Source organism: Nicotiana attenuata, unplaced genomic scaffold (assembly GCF_001879085.1).
Source record: "Nicotiana attenuata strain UT unplaced genomic scaffold, NIATTr2, whole genome shotgun sequence".
NCBI classification, from domain to species: domain Eukaryota; kingdom Viridiplantae; phylum Streptophyta; class Magnoliopsida; order Solanales; family Solanaceae; genus Nicotiana; species Nicotiana attenuata.
This window is the reverse complement of record NW_017672068.1, coordinates 175,928-199,315: the sequence shown is the minus strand read 5'-3', so window position 1 is coordinate 199,315 and position 23,388 is coordinate 175,928. Positions and strand designations below refer to the sequence as shown.

The window sequence follows — 23,388 nt, the reverse complement described above, 5'->3', positions numbered from 1 at the left end:
CTGGATCCAACATCATTGAGGAGTCCCCCTGTTGCGAATCTCTTAGTTTAGAGTTTGGGGTTTTCATGTCGACATGCTCCATCGAAAGTAGGGTTGGAGTTGCTACCATTGCACCACTCATCAGGACCCTCAATGCCTCTCGATCTGGCATTCAACTAATATTGGTGTGTTAGAAATTCTTTCATCGTTTCTTTCAATCCTCGTCGTTCTTAAACCCTAGTAAGCGATCTTGCAGGCGAGTTGTTCCTGGAGTGATATGGCGAGGATCCGGTTGGCTAATCATTTGGATTTCGTGTCCTGTCAACCTATTCTACTGGTTGAGCATTGGAAGTTGGAACCCACGGGCTGGCTGTTGACGCCGGACATGGTATTTCATTCGAAGAGACAATTAACAATTGAGAACGACGAAGAGTAAAAAAAATAGTAATGCGACTTTGAATCAAGCGTTCAATTGATAGGGTAGGGTGCCAAACTACTTAACCCAAAATTGATTTCAGATTAAATAATTAAATTTATATTTTTACTGCCTCTAGCAATCAGATTGATCCAAAGCATATACATGAAATAAATGTTAAATATGAATAAGATGAAATAACATAGAGGTAAAGAAGATCTTATTGAATGTAAGCCTCAAGGGGCTGCAATAATTGAATGAGATACAATCCCGAAGATAATAAGGCAACATTGCCAATAAATACAGAATCAACTCAATGAAAATGCTAGAGAATGTTAATTGCTTTAAGATGATATTTACAAATGATATAAGTAGGATATTTATAGTCGAATGGAGCGTGGTTGTTTCGAGCTTTAAGCTAATATTTTAGGGGTTCAATTAGTAGGAAAACGAGATCTTTGTAATTGGGAAACGCTTTGACGTAAAGGTTGGTATCCACGATCTCTAGGGGGATCCGAGTGCGGTTGATTGCGCCTTCGAGTATGTTTGACCTGCTTCGGGCGCTCGTTCCTTCGGTTACTTCTGATTCAGAATAAAGGGGGTGGCTTCGACCATAGCTCCTATGCGTCCTTATCCTAACTTCGGAACTTCATCCTCCATATGTCTTCATTTTAACGTGCCATATGGTGGGGCCGAATTTTACCAATACAATTGTAGTTCAGCAATTGAGTGCTCCTACTTTAGGTGCATTTTCGTACCAAAAAAGTTTGATTGAGTGTGCGCATCTCACACTGTCAGAGATTCCCGTAGGTTCAAAAATGACTAAAGTTCGAAAAGCAAATCGGAGAACACACTGATTTCTCTGCAATGAAAGAAGAATAAGCAAGGAGTCATCGCTAACACAAGCAACAAGCAATGATGTCATAACTTCCTTCGTCAATGCTGGAGTTTTCTTCATGCTTTACTTGAAAATCTAGCTACTGTAAATTGTATTTATTAGTCGAAGAACTTTCGTGTTGTTCAATATAAGAAAGATCATCGGTCACACATTTAACATTATAAAGAAAGTCAATTCAGTTTTAACGTCAAAACTCTAGTATATTTTTCACTGTTAAGAGTCATGAGCTCCATTATAATATGCTGTAATTTAACATGTAGGGTTTTTTGAACTCCAGTATAATGTACTAGAGTTCCATTTGTCTAATTTTTGAAATTCAACACCGATTACTAGAGTAATTCTATGTTTCGGTTGAGGCTATTTTTGTCCAAATTTTTTTTGGCGCGAAAGAAGTGGCTAAATACAAATAGCTTTTTAAATATTGACTAAACTCTAATAATAATGGTTAAAGTGGCTATTTTTCATTTTCTCCCGTAAATTTCGATGACTCGCTAAATAGCAGTCATACAAACGACGACATTTGCAATTTGCGCCTAAAAAATCAAATAATTTTGTCACATCCGAGCTGAACACAAGTGATGGCCAGGCCTGTAAATAAAGATAAAGAGAGTAAAAAACACGGTAGTATTTGTTTTCACCTTTTTGTCATTTAAAACAGATCCGGAGCCGGAGGTGGTGGAACGGTCTGCACTCTGAACCCCCTTCCCAGTCTTTCTTCCATTTTCAGATCTCTCTGGGTTCCCCGACGAGATCTCAACAATTCCTCTTTTGCTGTCCTAAGGTTAAAAAAAGAAGAACACTTTCATCGCAGATATTCAGATCGAGTGCCACAGGATCGCATTGATGCTTTCAAATCGATCCCGTTGATTAAAGATCTCTGTAGGTCAGGCGAAAACCGACAAAAAAGAAGAAGAAGAGAAAATGGCTGGTGGAGCTGCGGGAGGTTTCATAACTCGAGCATTGGAATTAATGCTCAAGGAGTGTTCCAATAAGAAGTTTTCTGCTCTCCAAACAGCTATTCAATCCTATATTGGTATTGTATCTTCCTTTTCTTTTACTTGTTTTTATTCATCTTTGATTTTGTCAACCTATTGCATTTGAATTTGGAGGTAGCTTCACGCTTTTTCTGTTTTACTGCCCTTACTTTAGAGTGATTAGATGGAAAATGGAGGTTAACCTTACGTGGCTTTATTGTAATTACATTTCGATGATGTTTAATTTGACTAAGTGGATTAATATTGTTATTATTGTACTCTTGATCCTGAGGTAAGTTAACTTAATTGCAATTTGACGTTATAAGTACTAATGCCCCATTTTGACAATATTTGATTGAAGTTGATAAAACGATTATTAGAAGTTAAGTTGAAAAAGAGTATTTTGAAGTTGAAATTGTGTTCAAGCATGAATTTTCACTTGAAGATAAGTGAAGTTCTGTGAATGAAAACCATTACTCATCAAACTAGTTTTTTCAACTTCAAATTCTCTATTTTAAGTTGAAGATTAAATATTTAGCAAAATCGAAATATTATTTGCAAAATCCAAATGCCTATCATTTGTGCGGTGATTCTTGTATTATTGTTAAACTTATGTTTCACTTTAAACAAGTATGCAGTTAATCTTTTCCATATTTGCTTGAACCCAATAGGCCATGTCGCTTTTTGCTTTTAAACCATTGTGAATGAATAACAATGAACAACTACATGGAAGGGACATTCCATAGCACCTGTTGGACGTAGTTAAGGGTCAGATCTGATCAGGTGCTTGCATCGATAATAAGTGAATAGTGGTGTGGAATCGATGTAGTAGAGGTTACTTTAAAGAGTACAAGGAGTTATTTTATCTTTCTTAGGGATTATGTTTTAAAAGCATATGTTTCCAAAAAAAGAAGAGAAAGGAAATATGGAGGTAGATGCATAAATAAAATGGTTTGTAGAGCCTAATGTTGGATGGTTGAGGAAGCCATGTGAATCTATGTTTCCTCTTAGCCACCTTAATTCTGAGGTGTACGGAAAAGATTTCTGATGGATCATGCCATGGGAGTTCGTAAATTGAACGGAAATATTCTTATGCATTATGATCACGCCAAACTCTAGTGCTAAAAAGGATAAACGGTCTCTGCAAATGATAATCCGGTCTAAGAGTCCAGAGTCGAGTCCCACAGAGAACTAAGGCTTAACTACAACTGTTCAGTATCACTAAAAAGACAACCTTGAACAATTCCTAAGTTAAAAAGACTAAGAGTTTTATTTTTAACTAATTAACTAACAAATATTAAAAGCAGTAAACTTATCAACTAAAGATACTAAGGGTTGTGGACACGATTGGGAAAGACCTAGAGGTATGATTTTCCCACCTTTCGAACTCCTTTCCGCTACGTCTCCTACAATAATTCTTCTCTACCGGCCTCGAGCACTTGACTTATTGTAATTCTCTCGAGAGCAACTACAATAATTTACTAGTCATATTCTCTCGAATTACGCTAACTCGCACTTTCTCACCGCTCACTATGACCGCGTCAAAGCTTCGTTATCTCTAATCCCACTTTTAAACCCTCCGTATTGATCTCTCATATACCTTAGGAGTGATGTTGTTCGACAACCACCTAAATACATATTCTTTCTCGAGTAACATATAATGAATAGGTATAATTGATGGCCATTAAAGTACCTGGATCGAGAGAATCCTGCATGGAATTTCTCTCTCTGTTGGTAAATGAGCCCAGTCTTTCTCTCTCTGAACCATGTTCTGGGGAATTTTCCCTCTGATTTTACTCTGTTTTCAGCTTAGTTTTTCATGGAAAACAAGATTTTCTTCATCACAAGTGCCAAATTTTTTGAGCTGTTCGATTCTGGTGAAGGGTGGTTTGTATTAATTGAAAGAGGCAGAAGATTTTCAACCAGCATCAAAATAGATGAGGAAAATCTCCGTCGTGTGTGCAATGCTTTCAAACAAGCGTCCAAAAGAACAGGGGATTATTACAGGCGTTGGGGATGGAAGTCGCAAGCTTATACATTCAGAATATTTGTAAACTTCAACACATATGACAGATTCATTTGGATTGAGACTTGGCTGGGGGACAGAATGAAAGGGGTGATTATTCTTGAACCAGTTTATAACGGGGGCTGAGGAGATATAGTAGTGAAAATATTACATTTTTTTTGGGGAAGCTAACAACAAGCAGATTCAAGAAATACCCTACTTCTCATACAAGAACCTATATGGATACGGCTAAGATCACTCAATGGTTGGAATTGGCGAAGTATCCAGCTACGGTGGTCGACAATGTCATCAAAATCAACGCAGACACAGATGAACAGAGCCAACAATTTCTTTCTCGGTGTTTAGTTGGGAACTTCAACGATTCTTTCAACTATAACCCAAATCAAGAAGTGATTAAGACTTGGTTCATGAGCTGGTGGAAGATTTGTTCTGGTCTGAGAGTTACTCCTCTAGCTCACAACCAGTTTTTTTCCGAGTTTCCTTCGAGACAAGAAACAGTGAGAATCCATGCTGGAGAATGGTTTTGGAATGGTCGGCACTTACCTTTATAATGGTGGACATCAGTGTCGGGCACCAATTTAGCCTCCCCGAGATCAGATTGCAAATGGGTCAAAGCATTTGGTATTCCAGTCCATGCGTGGTCTCTAGACACCTTCAAGATTATTGGTGACTTATGTGGTGGTTTTGTTGGATCGATGAAGATACGAAGAATCGGAATCAGTACATTTGGGCGAGAATCTGTGTTAATGCCAAAGAATTTAATTGTCCAGACAAAATTGATCTTGATGTGGAAGAATGGAGATTTGAAATCTCGATTCTTAAAGATGTTGCTGCAACTCCAAAGCCAATCCCTACCCGAGCCCAGCAAGTAGCAGAGAAAGCCACTGGAGAAGAAAGGTGCAAGTGTGCGTCAAACACTGCATCAACAAGTTTTTTCGGGGACTGAGCTGAAAATTAGGGCTCAGTTGAAGCACGTGATGAGGCAGAGAACTTTAATTCAAATTTACTAGGGCCCACCCCAAATAGAAAGCACAAGGTGGGTCAAATGGAAGAGCAATGTTTCAACTCAAAGCTACAAGGGCCCACTCCAAAATTCTTGCTTACACGGGCTAATACTAAAATTCCCATGGGCCGACCCAGTGTAGCAAGCTGCTCAGGAAGTAAAGACCCAATTTCTTTGGGCCTAAGTGCAGCAGAAACGTATTATTCAGTAGGCCCAGGGAGGAAGGCCCAGTCTAAATCCAAATATAAGAAGCCACCATCTGTTTAAGAATGGAGAGCCATTCGTCTCCAACTTCAAAGCTCTGAATCTTCAAACATCAGCAACGCTCCCCCACCAGTCAAAGTCCCAAGAGACTTGCAACAAAGACTCCATTACTGGGCAAACTCTGCATGCAGAAGAAGAAGATGCATACGACGAAGCAGATAACACCGCAAACAATCTTTGGTGTCTCTTGAACCGATTGGCTTGGTCAGAAATTGCTTCAACTGCACTGGTTTGTTCTGATATTGATACCTCATTATCTTCTCACTGCTACGAGCTAGAACAATTGCAATCACAAGGAATTTAACAACCCAATGTCATTGAAACATCTAAATGGACAAAACTGGGTATGGGTAAAGCACGCAAAGCTTTTGGGATCAACGTAGCCGGATTTGAGCATGAAATCTTTGATTTAATTATAAGGATGGATCAGAAGAGACAAATTCAGATACAAAAAAGGGGTCACTGCAGCAACAAACAAGAATGGAAAGAAAAAAGGGAAGGTGAGGTTCAAAAGTTAATTAGCAGCATTAACTACGATGGGGGAAGCAACAGAGGCAGGGGCAGGCACTTCAAGAGCCAGTCAAGATGAAAGTAAAAATCCTAAACTAGAACATTAGGGGTCTCAATGGTAGGAAAAAAGGAGCACTCTAACATCTTTAGTTCGTAAATGGAAGGCCGACATTTTGTGTCTTCAGGAAACCAACAAGGCAATTACACAATCACCTGTATGCTTGAAAGTTTACTAGAGGATTTCAGATGGTGCTTTACTGGAGTATATGGTCCACATACAAATTCTAAGAGGGAAGAACTATGGCAGGAGCTGGGAGCAATTAGAGGTATTTGGAGTGAGCAATGGGTTATAGGTGGGGATTTCAATGTATGAAGGTTCGAGAACGATAGACTCAATTGCACTAGGAGATCCAAAGCAATGAAAAGCTTCTCAGAAACAATTATGGATCTGCAACTGATTGATTTGCCTCTTCATGGAGCACAGTGTACATGGTCAAGGGGGGAAGACACTCTACAGACATCTAGGATTGACAGATTCCTTATTTCTATAGAGTGGTATGAAAGCTTTAAAGCAATTAAATAGCTGGCGTTGCCTAGACCTATTTCTGATCATAAACCATTACTGTTGGTAGGGGTGTTCATGGTTCGGTTTGGGTCGGTTTTTCTCTAAAAAGAAACCAAACCAAGTAAGTCGGTTTTTCAAATATTGGAACCAAACCAAACCAATTAAGTCGGTTTTTTATCGATTCGGTTTTTGTTGGTTTTTCGATTTTTTCGGTTATTTATCGATTTTTTTCTTAAGTATGAGATATATACTACCAAATACATATTCCGATGACTATATTTTCAACGTAACACTATCAAATCAATTGCTCTTTGAGAAATCTATCATTTACCAAGATATATTGATGATAATTGAAGTAAATAGTGATGAATAATTTAAGTACTCAATTAAAAATTTATTATTTTTATCATGAAATAAATTCTTGTACTTAGCAAAAGAAAACTACCAATCAAACTAGAATGTAAAGACAAAGAATTAGATTATTATAATAGTAAAGAACTAGACTAAAAATACAAACGACTAATATGTACGATAAAAATTTAGAAACTTTATATAAAAATACATATATATAGGTGTAATAATAAATTTAAATAGCTACTTTTATAGTCGGTTTGGTTCGGTTTTTTTCGGTTATTTTTTTATTAAAACCAAGACCAAACCAAATTTGATCGGTTTTTAAAATTCAAAACCAAAACCAAACCAAACCTAAAAAGTATCGGTTTTTTTGGTCGGTTTGGTTTGGTTTGGTTTTCGGTTTGGTTCGGTTTTTCGGATTTTTATGAACACCCCTAACTGTTGGAATGTGGAGAATGGGAGGCAACCCACTCCTACTTCAAGTTTGAGAATATGTGGTTGCAACAACAGGGGTTCATTGATATGGTGAAAGGGTGGTGGCAGAATTACACTATAGGTGGCAACCCTGATTTTATTCTCATTCAGAAGTTGAGAAACTTGAAAAAAGACATCTCTAACTGGAACAAAGAAGTTTACGGCAAGCTGGAAGTAAGAAGAAGCAAGGCTCTTGAGGAACTTGCAGCTTTAGAACAGGTTACAGAAGGCAGAATTCCAATGCAGGCTGAAAAGCAGAAGATTTTGAGTTTGCAAGTGGAGCTGGAGGAACTGGCCAAAGTTGTAGAAACATTATGGAGACAAAAGTCAAGATGTCAATGGTTGAAAGAGAGGGATAGGAACACTAAATATTTCCATTCCATAGCCAACTGACACAGAAGATTCAACAATTTTGACAAGCTCAAAGTGAATGATAAAATAACAGAAGACAAAACACAGATCAAAGAGGAGATCTTGAACTTCTACCAGAATTTGTATACAGAAAACGAAGTGTGGAGACCAATTGCCAATTTTGATGAAGTAGCTAGACTAGCAGAAGAGGACAGGGAGTTGTTAGAGAAAGCTTTTGACGAAGAAGAAGTGCATGAAACCATTAATTCCTGTTCCTCAGATAAGGCCCTCAGATAAGGCTCCAGGGCCAGATGGTTTTACTATGGCTTTCTTTCAAAGAACATGGGAGTTTATCAAGTCAGAAATGATGGGGGCACTCAATCACTTTCATAAGCAATGCTATATGGTGAGATCATGTAATGCCTCCTTTATTGCCTTGATTCCAAAAAAGAAAGGGGCTATTGAACTTAGAGACTTCAGACCAATAGGTCTGATTGGCAGTGTCTATAAGATTGTGGCCAAGCTAATAGCAGAAAGATTGAAGAAGGTTATTGGCAAATTAGTCTCCAGTCATCAAAATGCTTTCATTAAGCACATGCAGATAACTGATGCTTCACTTATAGCCAATAAGGCTCTAGATTGGAGGCTTAAACCTGGGGAGCTGGCATTATATGCAACTTGATATTGAAAAAGCTTTTGACAAGCTGAATTGGTCCTATCTAATTTCTATTCTAAGGAAGATGGGATTTGGAGACAAATGGATAAGGTGGATTAGATTCAGCATCAGAACAGTCAAATATTCAGTGTTGGTTAACAGAGAACCTGTGGGTTTCTTCTCACCTCAGAAAGGGATCAGGCAGGAAGACCCACTCTCCCCATTTCTATTTATACTTGCCATGGAAGGTTTAAGCAAAATGCTTGAGAAGGCCAGAGAACTAGAATGGATTCAGGGCTTCAGAGTAGGGGCAGACATTGGGAGTTCAGTCTCTGTTTCTCACCTGCATATATGCAGATGATACTCTAATCTTTTGTGAGGCTGAAAAGTCACAACTTATGTACCTAAACCTGGCTTTCCTCCTATTCTAAGCTCTTTCTGGGCTACATGTCAATGCGTTGAAAAGTATCATTTATCTTGTCAACCATGTACCTAACATTGAGGAATTAGCAGGTATCATGGGTTGCAGTATTGGGTCCTTGCCTACCACATACTTGGGCCTTCCACCGGGTGCCAAATTCAAAAGTTGTGAGATATGGAGTGGGATTATTGAAAAGTTTGAAAAGAGGTTAGCATCATGGCAATTGCAATACCTCTCCATGGGAGGAAGACTAACTCTTATCAATAGTGTACTTGACAACATTCCAACTTATTACATGTCACTATTTCCTATCCCTAAAAAGGTGTTAAGGCAATTAGATAAAATCAGGTTGGACTTTCCATGGGAAGGGAACAACAGCACTCACAGGTTTCATCTCATTAAGTGGGATAAAGTCACACAACCAAAGCACCAGGGAGGATTGGGTATTAGAGATCTAGAGGTCCACAACAAGTGTTTACTAATGAAATGGCTTTGGAGATATGGCACAGAGGAATCAAGTCTCTCGAATGAGGTGATTATTGCAAAGCATGGGAAAAGAGACAATTGGAGCACCAAAATCTCTAATGCACCTTATGGAGTGGGCCCTTGGAAGTACATCAGGAAACTTGGGAATGAATTTTTCCAGGAATCCTACTTCAAAGCAGGCAATGGAGCACATATCAGATTCTGGAAAGACAAATGGCTCAACAACATTACACTCGCGGATGAATACCCTAGCATGTTCCAGATTGCAGTGGACAAAGACTCTTCCGTAGCTCAGAACAGAAAGTGGCAATAATTGGGATGTTCATCTCAGAAGAGCAGTGCAAGATTGGGAAGTGGATAACTTGATAGAATTGCTTGCAGAGTGGAAAGGTTCAACATGAATGCAAGTACACCAGGCACCATTTGTTAGGGGAGTAAGGGCACTTTCTCAGTGAAAGAATGTTACAGGGGCAGCTATGTTTTCAAAACCAAGTAATCGATGCATGGCCATGGAAATTAATATGGAAAACTAAGCTGCCTATTAAAGTAATTTGCTTTGACTGGATTGTTCTCCATGAAGCTTGCTTGACACAAGACAATCTCAACAGGAGCTGGTCAATAGATATTATATGTGCAGGGAGGATGTGGAAACAGTCAGCCATCTATTTTTGCATTGCCCAGTGGCCGCTGACCTTTGGAACATGTTTTATTGTATTTTTGGCCTCAAATGGGTTATGCCACAAAACATAAAACAGGCACACCTGAGTTGGAGTCGATGGAGAGTTGATAAGACCATCAAGAAGATCTGGTTGATATCCCTGCAATTATTTTTTGGTGTTTGTGGAATGAGAGGAATAGTAGATGCTTTGATGGGATCTCAACTCCAAATCACTCTCTCAAAGCTAGTTGCCTACTCAATCTTTTTTGTTGGACTAAGTTAGCTACTGTAACTAGTTCTGCTCATCTTTTGGACTTTGTTAGCTCCCTTGTCTTAGATTGACATACTGTAAAGGGACTAGTTTTTCTTTCATTTTTGCACCTCAACTTTTGTAACTATTCATCTTCTTGATGCTTTTGCTAATATAACATCTTACTTCATCAAAAAAAAAAAATGATGGCCATTCAATCAATTGAAATAAGTACGTAGTTGAACAAGTAAAGAAATAAAAAGGCTAAGTTATATTAAACGTATTAAAAATTCATCCCCCAAGAGGTTCAATCACAACCCTAGATTAGAAGTTTAGGTATTTATGCTAGTATGTAAAAATACAAGGCTAGAATTCATAAAACTGGAAAATAGGAAGAAAGAAGAAAAGAAACGCCAATTGAATCCTTTTCCTTGCTCCAAGCATGTTCTTGCCTATCCAAAGTCTCGTGTCGCTCCAAAGTAGTGCCTCTCCCCTTCAAAAGGATGTTTTAGGATGTATTTATATCAATTAAGGTTTGTATGTGGCGAAACTAATCAATCCAATCTCGGATAGTAATGCTGAAATCTGCATCTATGCTCGCGCGTTGCGCGCTCGCGGACAAGATCCCAGCCATTGAGGTTTTTTTCATTCCGCGAAGCGATCCGCGCTTTCTCTTCACTTTACTGTTTTGTGCACTTAATTGTCTCCTTTTGTGCGTCTATTTTCATGCTCCGCACGAGGTTGGACGAGCTCCCAGTTCTTTCCATCTCCACTTTTTTGCAACAAATTGTCATCTTTTGATCACTTATCATCCAAACTTACTCCTACACAGAAGAAACACGTAAACATATTTCAATTCAAAAGCCATGTAATCTCTCGCAACTCACACGACGAATGAGATGAAAACACACTAAAAAACATGCACTTTAGGTCATTTATCACATTAGTATTACAAAATTTTAACATAAACTCGGTTGTACTAGTGCATATAACTTTAGGAAAGTAGGGAATAAATTTTCATTAAGGAAAATCCAAATGCACCTGAATAAAATAATTAGTGAAACTAACAACATAGTGGAAACTAAAATGGAATTAACTTGATTAAGATTCCAAACATCATAATGAACTGTAGAAATTCTACCATTGGATTTTGCGAGAAGTGGAATGAGCATGTTAATCAAGTTGATAGAACGCTTAATCTATGATAGAGAAGTTTGATAAAACAGACACTATATTCTGAAGATCGGATAAATTAGGATGCCCCTCCGTGAGGCAATATCTCCTGAAATTTGACAATTGAACAACTTGGGGATGATTCTGACAGATTTGAGGTTGTATGTCTATGTGACTTGCGCTCATTTCTAATCACTCATCCTGCATAGCAATGTAGTACACAACAATGTTATTAAAAAAGATTTTTGAGCAATTATGTGTTTGAGACAAATGACTAACTAAAATGAGATTAAAAGAATAATTAGGAACATGAAGGACAAAGTATAAAGTCAAGATTAGAAGATGGGAGCTCGATCTACTATTTTTATGTTATCATCACGATCTATTGGCAGATATGATTGTCGAAAGATATTGATTATTGAGAATAGAAGTTAATATGACAAAGAGATTATTATCGTTGATATGATTAGAAGTTCCTAAGTCAATAACCTAAGGTCCGAGAGTTGAGTATTGAAAAACAGAAGGAACATGATTATGAGTTTGATGAGCAATAGAAATTATTTATGAAATGACTACTTAAGTGCCTTTTATTACGAGTACTCATCATCTATCTGGGATAGGAAATCTTACAACCAATCAAATTGCATTTTTTTTGTTCTTGGAACCAAAAAATTGCCAAATTCAATCAACATGTTTACAAATACTTTTGTTCTTTGATGGTGGGCTTGCAAGTGCTACCACTGTCCAAACACTTGGAGAGCCTTTTTTTTTCAGTTCGACAAAATACTCTGACTCGAAGATCAACAGTGACTGGGATACAGGTAGGGATTTAGCTTTGTTACCTTTAAGGGTGAGCACTCCATGAGGGATGCTATTCGAGGAATGAATAGAGTGTTCTTCCTTTCAAGCCTTTTGAGTTTTGCCTTACCGTCTATAGACCTTATCTCATTAATCTTTTATTTTCTCTTAGGATTTAGTTTGAGTTGCTCTCTTTGTATGTTTAGTTCCGTCTCCTTGAGTTTTAATTGGAAACAGAACCTCGATAGTCATAACATCGTTGTGAACGGAAGTGGTGGCAACTGTTGATCAACACAACCTACCTCCAATGGAAAAGTACTTTCTGTTCAAACATGACAACTTCTTTTCACACTTTTTCAATATATCATCCCAAATTGCTATGGCCTTCGCACCCACAGGAATGCCCAGATATTTAACTGGAAAAGAGCCAATGTTGCAACCCAAGTTTCCAGTGCCTTCCTGTAGATTGGGGATATCATTCATGGGGTAAAGAACACTCTCTGCAAAAGTTTATATGGATCTCAGACACTGCTTAAAGAAACAAGAATATTAGTAACTCTGAGATAAGGAGCTGTGATCTATTAGGTTCACAAAAATTAAAGAGTCATATGCATAACAAAGATGAGTGAGGTGTAAATAGGCCTGATTCCTCAAATTGGAACAAAAATCCTGAATTCACCCCTTAAGCCTTGCTGTAGTTAATATCTTGCTCAAACTTTCCTTAACCAATTTGATTAATACAACTCTATTACATAACCGCCTATTCTAACAGCTGCTTTGGTTGGATGGAGGAGGCTATTTGGAGTACTAGGGAAGCTATTGTACTTCTTTCTGCCTTAAAATGACACTTACAACTTGGTTTTGGTTTTCTATGAAGAGAAACGAATGCAATTTTGTAAGACGTGCTGCTTCTTTGGCTCGACAATGGTCAAAAGGGTATATATAGCTGGAAAGAACTCTAAAACTTCAAGACTAGTATATGCCTGTAGACTTGGCTTGTAGAAAGTAGTCTTCCTGTTTTTTTTTCTTTGTGGTTTGACAATAATGGTATTTTGGGAGTGTACCACTGTTAGATGTGCAATGAAACTAGAGGAAATTCGTAGAACAAAAATTGTTGCTAGCCTTATGTTTTTTTGTATTACCATTGGAGGACATTTTCTTCTCCTCACCTATTTCTTCTGATATTTAGCATATATCTTCTTTTCTAGTTCAAACATAAGCTGAAGACATACAGTCACTTAAACTTGTCTGAATTTTTCATATAGCCATCTAAATTAAGCTTGTGGGCTGTGGCTATTGAACACCTGATCTATGCATGATGCGTGCCTATCATGATGAGTGCCTACATGGCACATAGTGTGGATATCACATTTATTGAGCGCGTGAATGTGGAAAAAATAAGCTGACATGTATTTTCTTCTTCCTCATCTAATTTTCCTTATCTCTCATCTCTCTCAACAAAATAAGACCTATCTTCCATTTTGTTCTTCATGATGATCAGAACTCGCCCAAAACACACATCTTCCTTCCTCTGATTGTCTTGTTCTTTTTTGGGGCTTTTGCATTAATGAAAAAGATCCTGCAGTAAAAGAAAAAAAACTTCTCCCTCTCCATATCTCTGTCATTTCTTCCCTCTGCTGTATGATTTCACTGGGTGGATTTGCAATTATGATTTCCGTTGGTTTTCTTGCTCTAACTAATGATTTATATTCCTGCAATTATTTTGGTTTTTGGTATTGCTTAGATTACTCGATTTTTAGATTTGGAGTTCAGTTCTCTTCTGATCGAGATCAGTCTCGAAGAAGAGGAGAAATTACTCTGAACATGGTCTACAACTTCAACTCCATCAGAACTAATTAGCTTCACTTCTCAATCTTGACGCGGATTGTGCAAACCCTAAGACCTTGTCACAAATCTTCTTCTTTATCATTTGGTCAGACTTCGGTTGTTTCTTTCCCTTACATGGTGGTGGTATATCTTAGAGACTGAAAACTGAAAGTTCATAGATTGATATATTTTGAAGACATTAAAGGCTGGTTGTAGGCATTATCTCAATTGGTGAGTGTTTTTTTGTTAGCTTGTTGGTGGATCTCGTTTCAATGGTGAAAAAGACGAGAACACGTTGTTCTAGGGAAGATGAAGAATAATCTGGTTGGGAAGTTGAAAAAGATCATTTGTTTTCTTCTTCTTTTTTGGCTCAAAATTAATTTCTCTTTTTCCTTTGAATAAAAGCCAAGTATCTTTCCTTCATTGGCTTTCTTGCCACGTTAGTGGCGAGTGAACTATATATATTATATTCTCTTATCAGTTTCTATGTTTTGTGTCTAATAGACACAATTTAAGCATAAATCAGGTGTTCACTATGTCACAAGCTTAGTTTGGGTAGCTAAATGAAAAATTTGGACAAGTTTAAGTGTATGTCTATGTACTTGGCCTTAAAAATATACTCATCATCAAGTACTCCTGCTTTTCTTCTTTTATCCTGGATCATAGAGCTCCACAATCGTGCGTGAACGCGGGATGCTTCGTGCATCGGGCTGTTCTTTTTCATAGAGCTCCACGACAAGATTGACCTAATAAGATTATTGAGTATTTTAGTGCCTTCATCAGCCTTCTCAAAGCTCTTGCATAATCCATACTGTTGTAGACCAACCCGGACCTTTAGGAATTGAACTTGGCCACCAAGATGCAGACGTACAATAACAATGAAAGAAGGATGGTTATTGTTTTTTAATGATACATGTTGAGTTGACATGACTTGGGTAATCTTGTCTATCAGTGCTGGAGTGGTAACACTTGGTCCATTTCATTTAGAAGAGATAGTTTTGAATGGCAAATCTCCAGAATTGCTCTCCTATTGAAAGATTTAGAGATGGTATCCCTCAATGATCAAGTGGAGGGTTGTTTGGTATGGAATGGACAACAGAATGGCAAATTTACGGTGAAAGCATGCTACAAGACCCTCAATAGTGGGGGAGTTAGCTCTAGCAGTTGGCCATGTAAGCAACTCTAGAAATCTAAATACTAAAGCCCCATATGAAGTTAAATGTTTCATGTGGTTGGTGGCTCATGATGCATGCCTTACTCATAACAATCTATGGAGAAGAGGAGTGTTGTTATGCAACCGGTGTTTCATGTGTAATAGAGAAATGAAAAGTGGCAGCCATCTATTTTTGCTTTGCTCAGTGGCTGGTCAGATTTGGACATTATTCTTTCATCTTTTCAAGATTACAACTGCTCTACCTTATACAGTCAAAGATTTAGTAAGCTGCTGGAATGCCAGGGGCATTAGTAAACCATTAAAGAAGATTTGGAACACAATCCCTGCGTATATATGCTGGAGTATATGGAAGGAAAGAAATGTGAGATGCTTTTAAGAGAAGAAAGTTAGTGTACAGCTACTTAAATACAACTGTTTATGGCTTTTGGCTTGTTGGTGTAATTTTTAGGATGTAAAGGATGAAAATAGTATGTTAGATTTCCATAGACTCTTTACAAGATTAGGACCTTCTTTTTGTGTGCAGATATCCTTCTTTTTTGCAATTGTACAGAAGGGTAACTGTCTCTTGTACTGTCTTAGCACCAACTTGGCGCTAAGTTGTTGCATTTTCAATACATGATCTACTTACCTTCTCAACAAATAATTTTTTTTTTGCCGGAATGGCCAATGAACATCAGACACAAGGCTGCTGTTAGTATCAACAATCATTGGCAACTACAACAACATTTGATTCTTGGCTTCTTCCACATCTATTACTATATTGTACCCCCTGTGTCCATTTCTTCGTTGTACGATGCTGGCAGTAACAGGGGACTTTTGGGACTGGATGAGCTATCCATTGCCATGAAAGTATCGACACACTCGACGTGAAATGCGTGTTTCATAATAACTTGGGAATTTCACTGAGTTCATTTTTATCCAGGCAAACGGGCGACTATGGAGGACCATTTGTTTAGCCTTTTTTTGGGATTTGTTAGATTTAAAAGCCACATGGCTTTGTTTCATACACTATTTTGCCACGTCGGAGTGAAACTCATGTTTTTTATCTTTTCACTAGTTAGAGTGAAGAGTTTAATAGGCACATTTTGGACATATGTTAGGTGTCTAATGGAAAACAACCTTAGTTTAGGTGTCTAAATGGAAAAACATAGCAACTGCTTTACAGTCTGTGTTTGGCCTATAGCCTATTAAAAATCAGCATTGTTGAATTATGTGGATTTTGTTGCATTTGTCTTCTGTATTCTTGTGCTTGTCTGTATTTGGTCATTTGCATATTGAACTGCTTGTTTTGGAACACTTTTCTGCTTCTGGCCCTTGTTAAAATGAAGTAATTCTTCTGATTTTAATGCGTATTGCAACTCCATCTGCTTTACAGACAATTCAAAAGCATTTAGTCAGCAAAGCTTACCCACTGAGGGTGATGCATCATCGTCAGCTGTAGACCAGAGGTGAGTGATATCACATCGTTTCCTCTTATATACTTTGTGTTCCAACTGTCAACTGCAAGTTCTTCAGTTTCCTTCTATTATTAGCTCAGCTCATATATTGTTTTCAATGTCATGCCATTGAAAAATTACCTTAGCTTATCAGATTTGATTGGCTAGTCTGTGAGCAATGGGTAATCTACTGTTCAGAATGCTGCATGATTTTTTTTTTGGTAGAAATGAGATCACAGTGAAGTATTTCATTTTTGGATACTGTTTCTAATCCATTAGTTGACTGGGCCAAGCCTCTAGTTCTATTATTCTTTTCTTCAATTTTTCTAACTCCGTATGTCTTATAAATTAATGCTCGTGGAATCACCTGTCTTGCAGTTCTGCTACTGATACAGAAGCTCCGAAAAATGAATCAGTGTCAGTTAACTCAACTACTGCTTCACCTAGTGGTGAGGGTGCAGAACAGGTCAGTAGGCCAGCAAGCGAAAGTGGTACGATAGTGACAGCTTTAGCTCAGGCTGGCAATACTTTAAGCGAAGCACAGGCAGAACTCGTGTTAAATCCACTCCGGCTTGCTTTTGAGACGAAGAATGGAAAAATCATGGAGCTTGCTTTGGATTGTCTTCATGTAGGTCCTTGATGCTATCGTTTAGTGTTCTTTTGGGCCCTGGCACTTGGAAATTTATTTTTCGTTATTATTTAGGCTAGGCATCTTTAGTTTTTTTCATTTTGTTGAAATTTCCTGCCATCATCCAGATTACAAACTTGGGTAGATGCACTGGAGCTTAAAGAGGGGGAGGGGACTGATTACTATTGAACTGCAGCTATTTAATTTGATTTAAACATCTGTCATGTACCTCATTTTGCTCTTTATTTGTTTCCCTCCTCATGGTTGAGTCAGTTGTACCAGTCTTTCTAGTACCTGTCTTATATAACTGCCTGATTGAACATGAATAACTTAATTGTATATTCCAATCATTGCGTATTGAAACAACAGACGTCTTTGTATTTTCTTACGTTGAAGATTTAAGAACATTGTTGCGGGTGCTCAAAGATCCTCATAAAGTTTATCTAAATTTCACGGAATAAATATCTGTTGATATCTGCAGAAACTCATTGCATACGATCATTTAGAGGGAGATCTTGGTTTGGATGGTGGGAAAAATGTGACACTGTTTACAGACATCCTGAACAGGGTCTGCGGTTGTGTGGATAATTTATCACCCGATAGGTAGACACCTCTTCTATTTAGATTTTTTCTTGATTATATTTCCTTTATGTTAAGTTATGAGGAAACTGTATCCACCTGTTAGCTATATGCCTCTTTTATTTGATATATTTATTCAATGTATATGGAGTGATAAACTTTTGATGAATTCTATGCAGTACAACTCTTCAGGTTTTGAAGGTACTTCTTACTGCTGTAGCATCTACCAAGTTTAGAGGTATGCAACTTTTGAAAGAGAGATTCCTTTCTTCTCTTTTTTTTTTCTTAATTACTCTCCAGTCTAGTCCCAACTTACTTGACCCCCATCCATCTTAAGTTCGTCCCCAATTTCCTTGACTGGTTTCCTAAATGTGAAAGTTTTTTATCAGTAGAAATCCAACTCAGCATAAATTGCTACTTCGTTTGTCCCATCTATCTTTCAATTTTGCAATGTCCCATGATTTTGACACCATTCATTTTCATGACCTTCGATAAGTCAAATTTCTTCTCATAGTTAAAATCTGAACTTTTATGTTACATCGCTATTCCATTTATTAGTTTAAAATTTTCTTCTACTACTATTAACAAAATATATTAGTTAAATTAATTTGTTAAACTCTATGTCAAATCAAAATCCATATAAAATGAGATAGACTTGTCATATAAGAGGAGATGAAGTAGTATTCTTCTCAAAAAAAGATGCGATGGAGTATAGTATTATATTACACTCCATTATCTCCTTTTATCTACCACTATTACCATCTCGATAAGTCATCTAGTTTGTCCTTGGCTTCAATTTTTTATAATAAAAAGTTGTAACTTGTAGTCCTTTTTAGTTTCCAACAACAAAATAACAACTATTCCTAAACTCCAACCTAGTTGGAGTTTGTTGTATGAATCCTCACTACCTATTCATTCCATGTGGACCTCTTTCAATATTCAATAATTTAGAGTTTCTATGTCTTTTTATAAAGATACAAACTTCTAAGCAAACTAAAAAGACTCTGGGCAAATATTGGGCCTAATGTAAGTGTGTCGACATGACCATGCCTTAATCCCAACTAGTTGATAATGCTTATAATAAATCTTTACCTCCATTATGTTTTATTTTTCGCTAAGCTTGCATCGATTCCAAAGAATTTAGGTCTTAAGACAACTTCCTTCCATGTATCAATCATCATGTTCTTGCACCTATCAACCAGTGCATTTGGAGGTATACATAGGACATGACAAAACAATCTCTAGCGAGCTTCTCTCATTTAATCCTCTATATGTGCTACTTGTAACTTCTGTTAGATGTGATAATTTCTCATCTTGTCTAATTGTTTATGATTGCACATCCCTCTAAACATTCGCATTTTGAAGATACTCATCTTGTGGATATTATTGGGACTTGGGGACCCAATATTCGATCACATATGACATTGTTGATCTTACAATCGTTCTATAAAACTTGTCTTTCACTTTGGTAAGTATCCTCTTACCGTAGAACACTCTCGCAGCACTCCTCTACTTCAATATCCTATTTTCTTTCTAAATGATACATCTGATCTATGCAAATTTCCAATCTTGTCTAATCTGGTATGATCACATATCTATCCTTTTCTACGATACTTGTCTTGTGGATATGTTGGACCTTGAAGATCCAACATTAACACTATTAAACTTACAATTGTTTTATAGAATTTGCACTTTGGTAGATATTCTCTTATCGCAAAATACTCTCATAAAATGCCCCTTAACCATCCTATTTTAATTCCATATGATACATTTCATCTACTATACCATTTTCCTGGAACATTAAGACTAGGTATTGGGACTGTCAACAATTAGGCACCACAATTCTATCTAATCTCCCCTCACTTCACTTTTCTTAAGTAAACTAAACTTGCAGGGAACATATGTCTTCTATTTATTCTAGAACTTATGCTCTAAACTTCTATTGTCCATGCAAAATCTTTGCTAATATGAGCTAATACTACCTTTTTTCCCCCATCTTTTTCTGATGTCTTATAGAAATATACTCTATCTATGCTGTAAAAGATTGTTTTGGTTTTTTTGGTTCTGTCACAAAATGGTGCCAATTTCCTTAAAATAAGAGCTCTATTACCTTTCATATCATAAAAAGTTAATGCTTTTCTCTAACTGTGTTGCACATATGTTCCCTGTTAACTTTTCTTAAATTTATATTTAAAATGATAAATTTATACTTGCATGTACACACCTTTATCTAAATTTAATACAATTGGATATTGTTTGAACCTTAAAATAAATAATTAAATAAATAGTTGGATGTTTGATGTTTGCTTTCTAGATTTCTCAATAATTTTCTAATTATGAGATCTCATACTACATAGCATTCTCTGTTAACTGTTCTTAAATTTACATTTAAAATGATAATTTTACTTGCATGTACGCACCTTTATCTAAATCTAATATAATTGGATATTGTTTGAACCTTAAAAGATAAATAATTAAATGAAGTTAGTTTGATGTTTGCTTTCCAGTAAAATTTTCTAATTATGAGATCTCATATTACATAGCATTCTTTTCTTTTTTCTATTGGTATTTACGTTCTGAAGCGATTTCGAAAATGAGGTGTTATGTATCAAAGAGTAGTCAAACCACTAGTTGGCTGTTTTTTCTCTAATATATTTCCAAGATTAGGTGTTAAAAAGAAAGCCTCAAATCTTCTTCTAGCAAATACTAAACTAAAGATTTCAGCTGTTTTCTTATCCTCCGTGCTAGACCAAACTGGGATTGTATCTGGGACAAAGGCTGCATAATTTTTAAGTGTATTACTAACTTTTACTCAGATAATCCATTTACTGATAAATTTTTTATAGCATACATGGTTTGTTCAATGCAATATGCAAATAACATAGAAAAGCCTAAGGGACCTGCTTGGACTTAGAGGGTGTTTGGCTAAGCTTATAAGCTGGTCAAACTGGCTTATAAGCACTTTTTGGCTTATCTACGCGTTTGGTAAAATTAAAAGTGCTTATAAGCCAAAAATAAGCCAAAAGCCATAAGTTGGTCTCCCCCAACTTATCAAATTTCAGTTTATAAACAGTTTAAGTTTGACCAAAATATTTACTATTCTATCCCTAAAATACTTCTTTTTAAAACAAAACTCTTCGTATACTCACTTCTTTAGTTGCATATTATTAATTTCAACACTTTTATCCAAACACGTAACTGCTTATTTTTTAAATCAGTTTCAGCACTTAAAAGTGCTTTTCAGCACCTAATGCTTATCAGCTACTCTAAATCAGCTATGCCAAACGGGCTCTTAAGCACAAAGCGTGACTGAAATGAACGCTTTACTGAACATAAGTGCATGCCAAAAAATTAAGTACTATGTAATGCAACAAAAACATAACAATGTACACTATCAGCAATATTATAGACTAAAGAATTGAAGAGAACTACGACTGAACATATGAAGTAAAACTCAGCCATTTTATGTTTCTCATTCAAGTGTGAAAATGCCGTTTTAAGTTCAGAGTGGTGAGTAGTTTTCTCATCGGAGAAGGGTCAAAACTGTCCTTGTACTATTTGATATAGAACATTTATCCTCCGTTAAAAGTTGGTATCAGAACTAACCTGCCGTGACCAATTTGGCTTGCTTATACCCTTTTCGACTCACATACTTAATTGATATTTTTAAAATTTAAATGTTTTTTTACTCTAATAAAAATGCCACTCATCCAAATTACCCCTCTTTTTACTAGCGCCCCCTCCCCTACCTCACTTTTACATCTGACCACATGCCCCTTATTTTGTTTTACTTTTTTATTTTTTTCTTCTCTTTTATTTTCTTACTCTTTCTTTTTCATTTCTTTTCAACCTCCATCAGTGGCAAACTCCATCAACACCACCCCTCAACCACTGTAGCACCATTGCTCCACCACCCTTTTCTTTAGTACTCCTCTCTCCCTACCTAATTTTCTGCTAAAATACTTACTTTAATCCCAAATCACCATTGCCCGTCTCTATTAAGCTCTCTCTCTCTCTCTCTCTCTCTAGATTTTTACCCTCATCTTTATATTCTTCAACTTCTCCAACTTTAGCCATAGACGTTGTTCCATCTTTTTCACCCCTCATTATTGTCGGAACACTGCCCTATCTCCTCCAATACCGCCTCTCCACCGTCACCCTTTCTTCATTGTTCCGCCACCCAAAAGCTCCCTCACCTCCACAAAATCAACCACCATAGTTCACTACCAATTGAGATCATTGGTCTTTAGTAGAAACCATTGAAATACTATTATACTTCCAACCGACGAGCTTCACTACTTCCGAGGTTGAGATCCGACTGGAAAAAAATTTCCAAATAAAATGCCCAATCATTTGCCATTGATGGAGATTGAAGAGAGAGGAAGAAGAAAGAAAAGAGAATGAAAGAGAAGAAAAAAAGAAATTAAAAAAAAAAATTTGGTCCAAAGATGCTGAACTATGTGAGGAAGAAGAAGAGAAAAAAAGGTAAAATTTAAATAGGGGCTAGCGGTTGGGTGTAACAACTAGGGAGGGGAGGGGATCTCTTAAAAAAGAGAGGGGGCAGGTTATTAATTCGGACATGTGGCATTTTTTGAAATTTAAAATTACAAAAACTAAGTCTGTTAGTAGAAAAGGGTATAAATGAGCCAAATCGGTCACGGCAGGGGTAGCTTTGATATCAACTTTTAATGGACGGTATAATTGTTCTATATCAAATAGTACAAGGACAGTTTTGATCCTTTTCCAGTTTTTTTTTTTCCCCTCTGAAAGACAGTCTGTGAGCATTGAGTTGCACATGTAAGTGCCTTGGTGCTTGTACTAAAGTTTTGCGTAAGCGAGCGAGACATAGCACTCAATTTGCACTATGTTTTGTCTAAGCGAGCGAGACAAAGCTCTCAACCTGCACTATGCATAGTTTCATGACTTAAGTGTCCCCAAGCGGGCATTTAGCAACATTTTTCCAATGTAACTGAGAGAGTACTACATTTCGGGATACCTTAGTGTGTCCCCCTTCGTAAAGCTATTGCCTAGAACGTTGATCATTTATTGCTTTTATGCACTAAAAATTGAAGGGAGTAGGATCTCTCTGTAATTGGCAGGCAGGAGACCTTACACATTTTTTTCTATGTATGCTTTGTCAAAAAATGCAGTTCACGGGGAATCGTTGCTCGGAGTTATTAGGGTGTGTTACAATATTGCTCTTAACAGGTATTGGCTTAATACTTTATCTGAAGGTGATTAAGCTTTAATTTCAATTGAAGCTAATAATGTCTGGTTTGGCTGTTTAGCAAAAGTCCAATAAACCAAGCAACATCAAAAGCCATGCTAACTCAGATGCTTAGTATTGTATTCAGACGGATGGAAAATGATCTGGTATGTGAATGTATCGTGAACTGAACCAGTTTTTTGTTTCTTCTTTGAGATGTTTTTTTTGGGGGGGGGGGGGGGTAGGGGGTAGTACGGGAACTGTAGTTACTTTCGTAGTAGTAC

The 23,388-nt window shown here is 37.0% G+C and overlaps 1 protein-coding gene across 1 annotated transcript in view; it reads left to right on the top strand.

Annotated features, from left to right (window-relative positions):
- Nucleotides 1–1,912: 1,912 nt before the first annotated feature.
- LOC109211643 (brefeldin A-inhibited guanine nucleotide-exchange protein 5) overlaps nucleotides 1,913–23,388 on the top strand; it is a 57,105-nt gene continuing 35,629 nt past the window's right edge. The window contains exons 1-7 of the mRNA XM_019375194.1: nucleotides 1,913–2,325; nucleotides 16,631–16,703; nucleotides 17,070–17,319; nucleotides 17,801–17,922; nucleotides 18,078–18,136; nucleotides 23,049–23,106; nucleotides 23,187–23,271. Of these exons, the coding sequence (XP_019230739.1) occupies nucleotides 2,214–2,325; nucleotides 16,631–16,703; nucleotides 17,070–17,319; nucleotides 17,801–17,922; nucleotides 18,078–18,136; nucleotides 23,049–23,106; nucleotides 23,187–23,271 (759 nt within the window). The 5' untranslated portion in view covers nucleotides 1,913–2,213. The remainder of the gene's footprint in view (nucleotides 2,326–16,630; nucleotides 16,704–17,069; nucleotides 17,320–17,800; nucleotides 17,923–18,077; nucleotides 18,137–23,048; nucleotides 23,107–23,186; nucleotides 23,272–23,388) is intronic.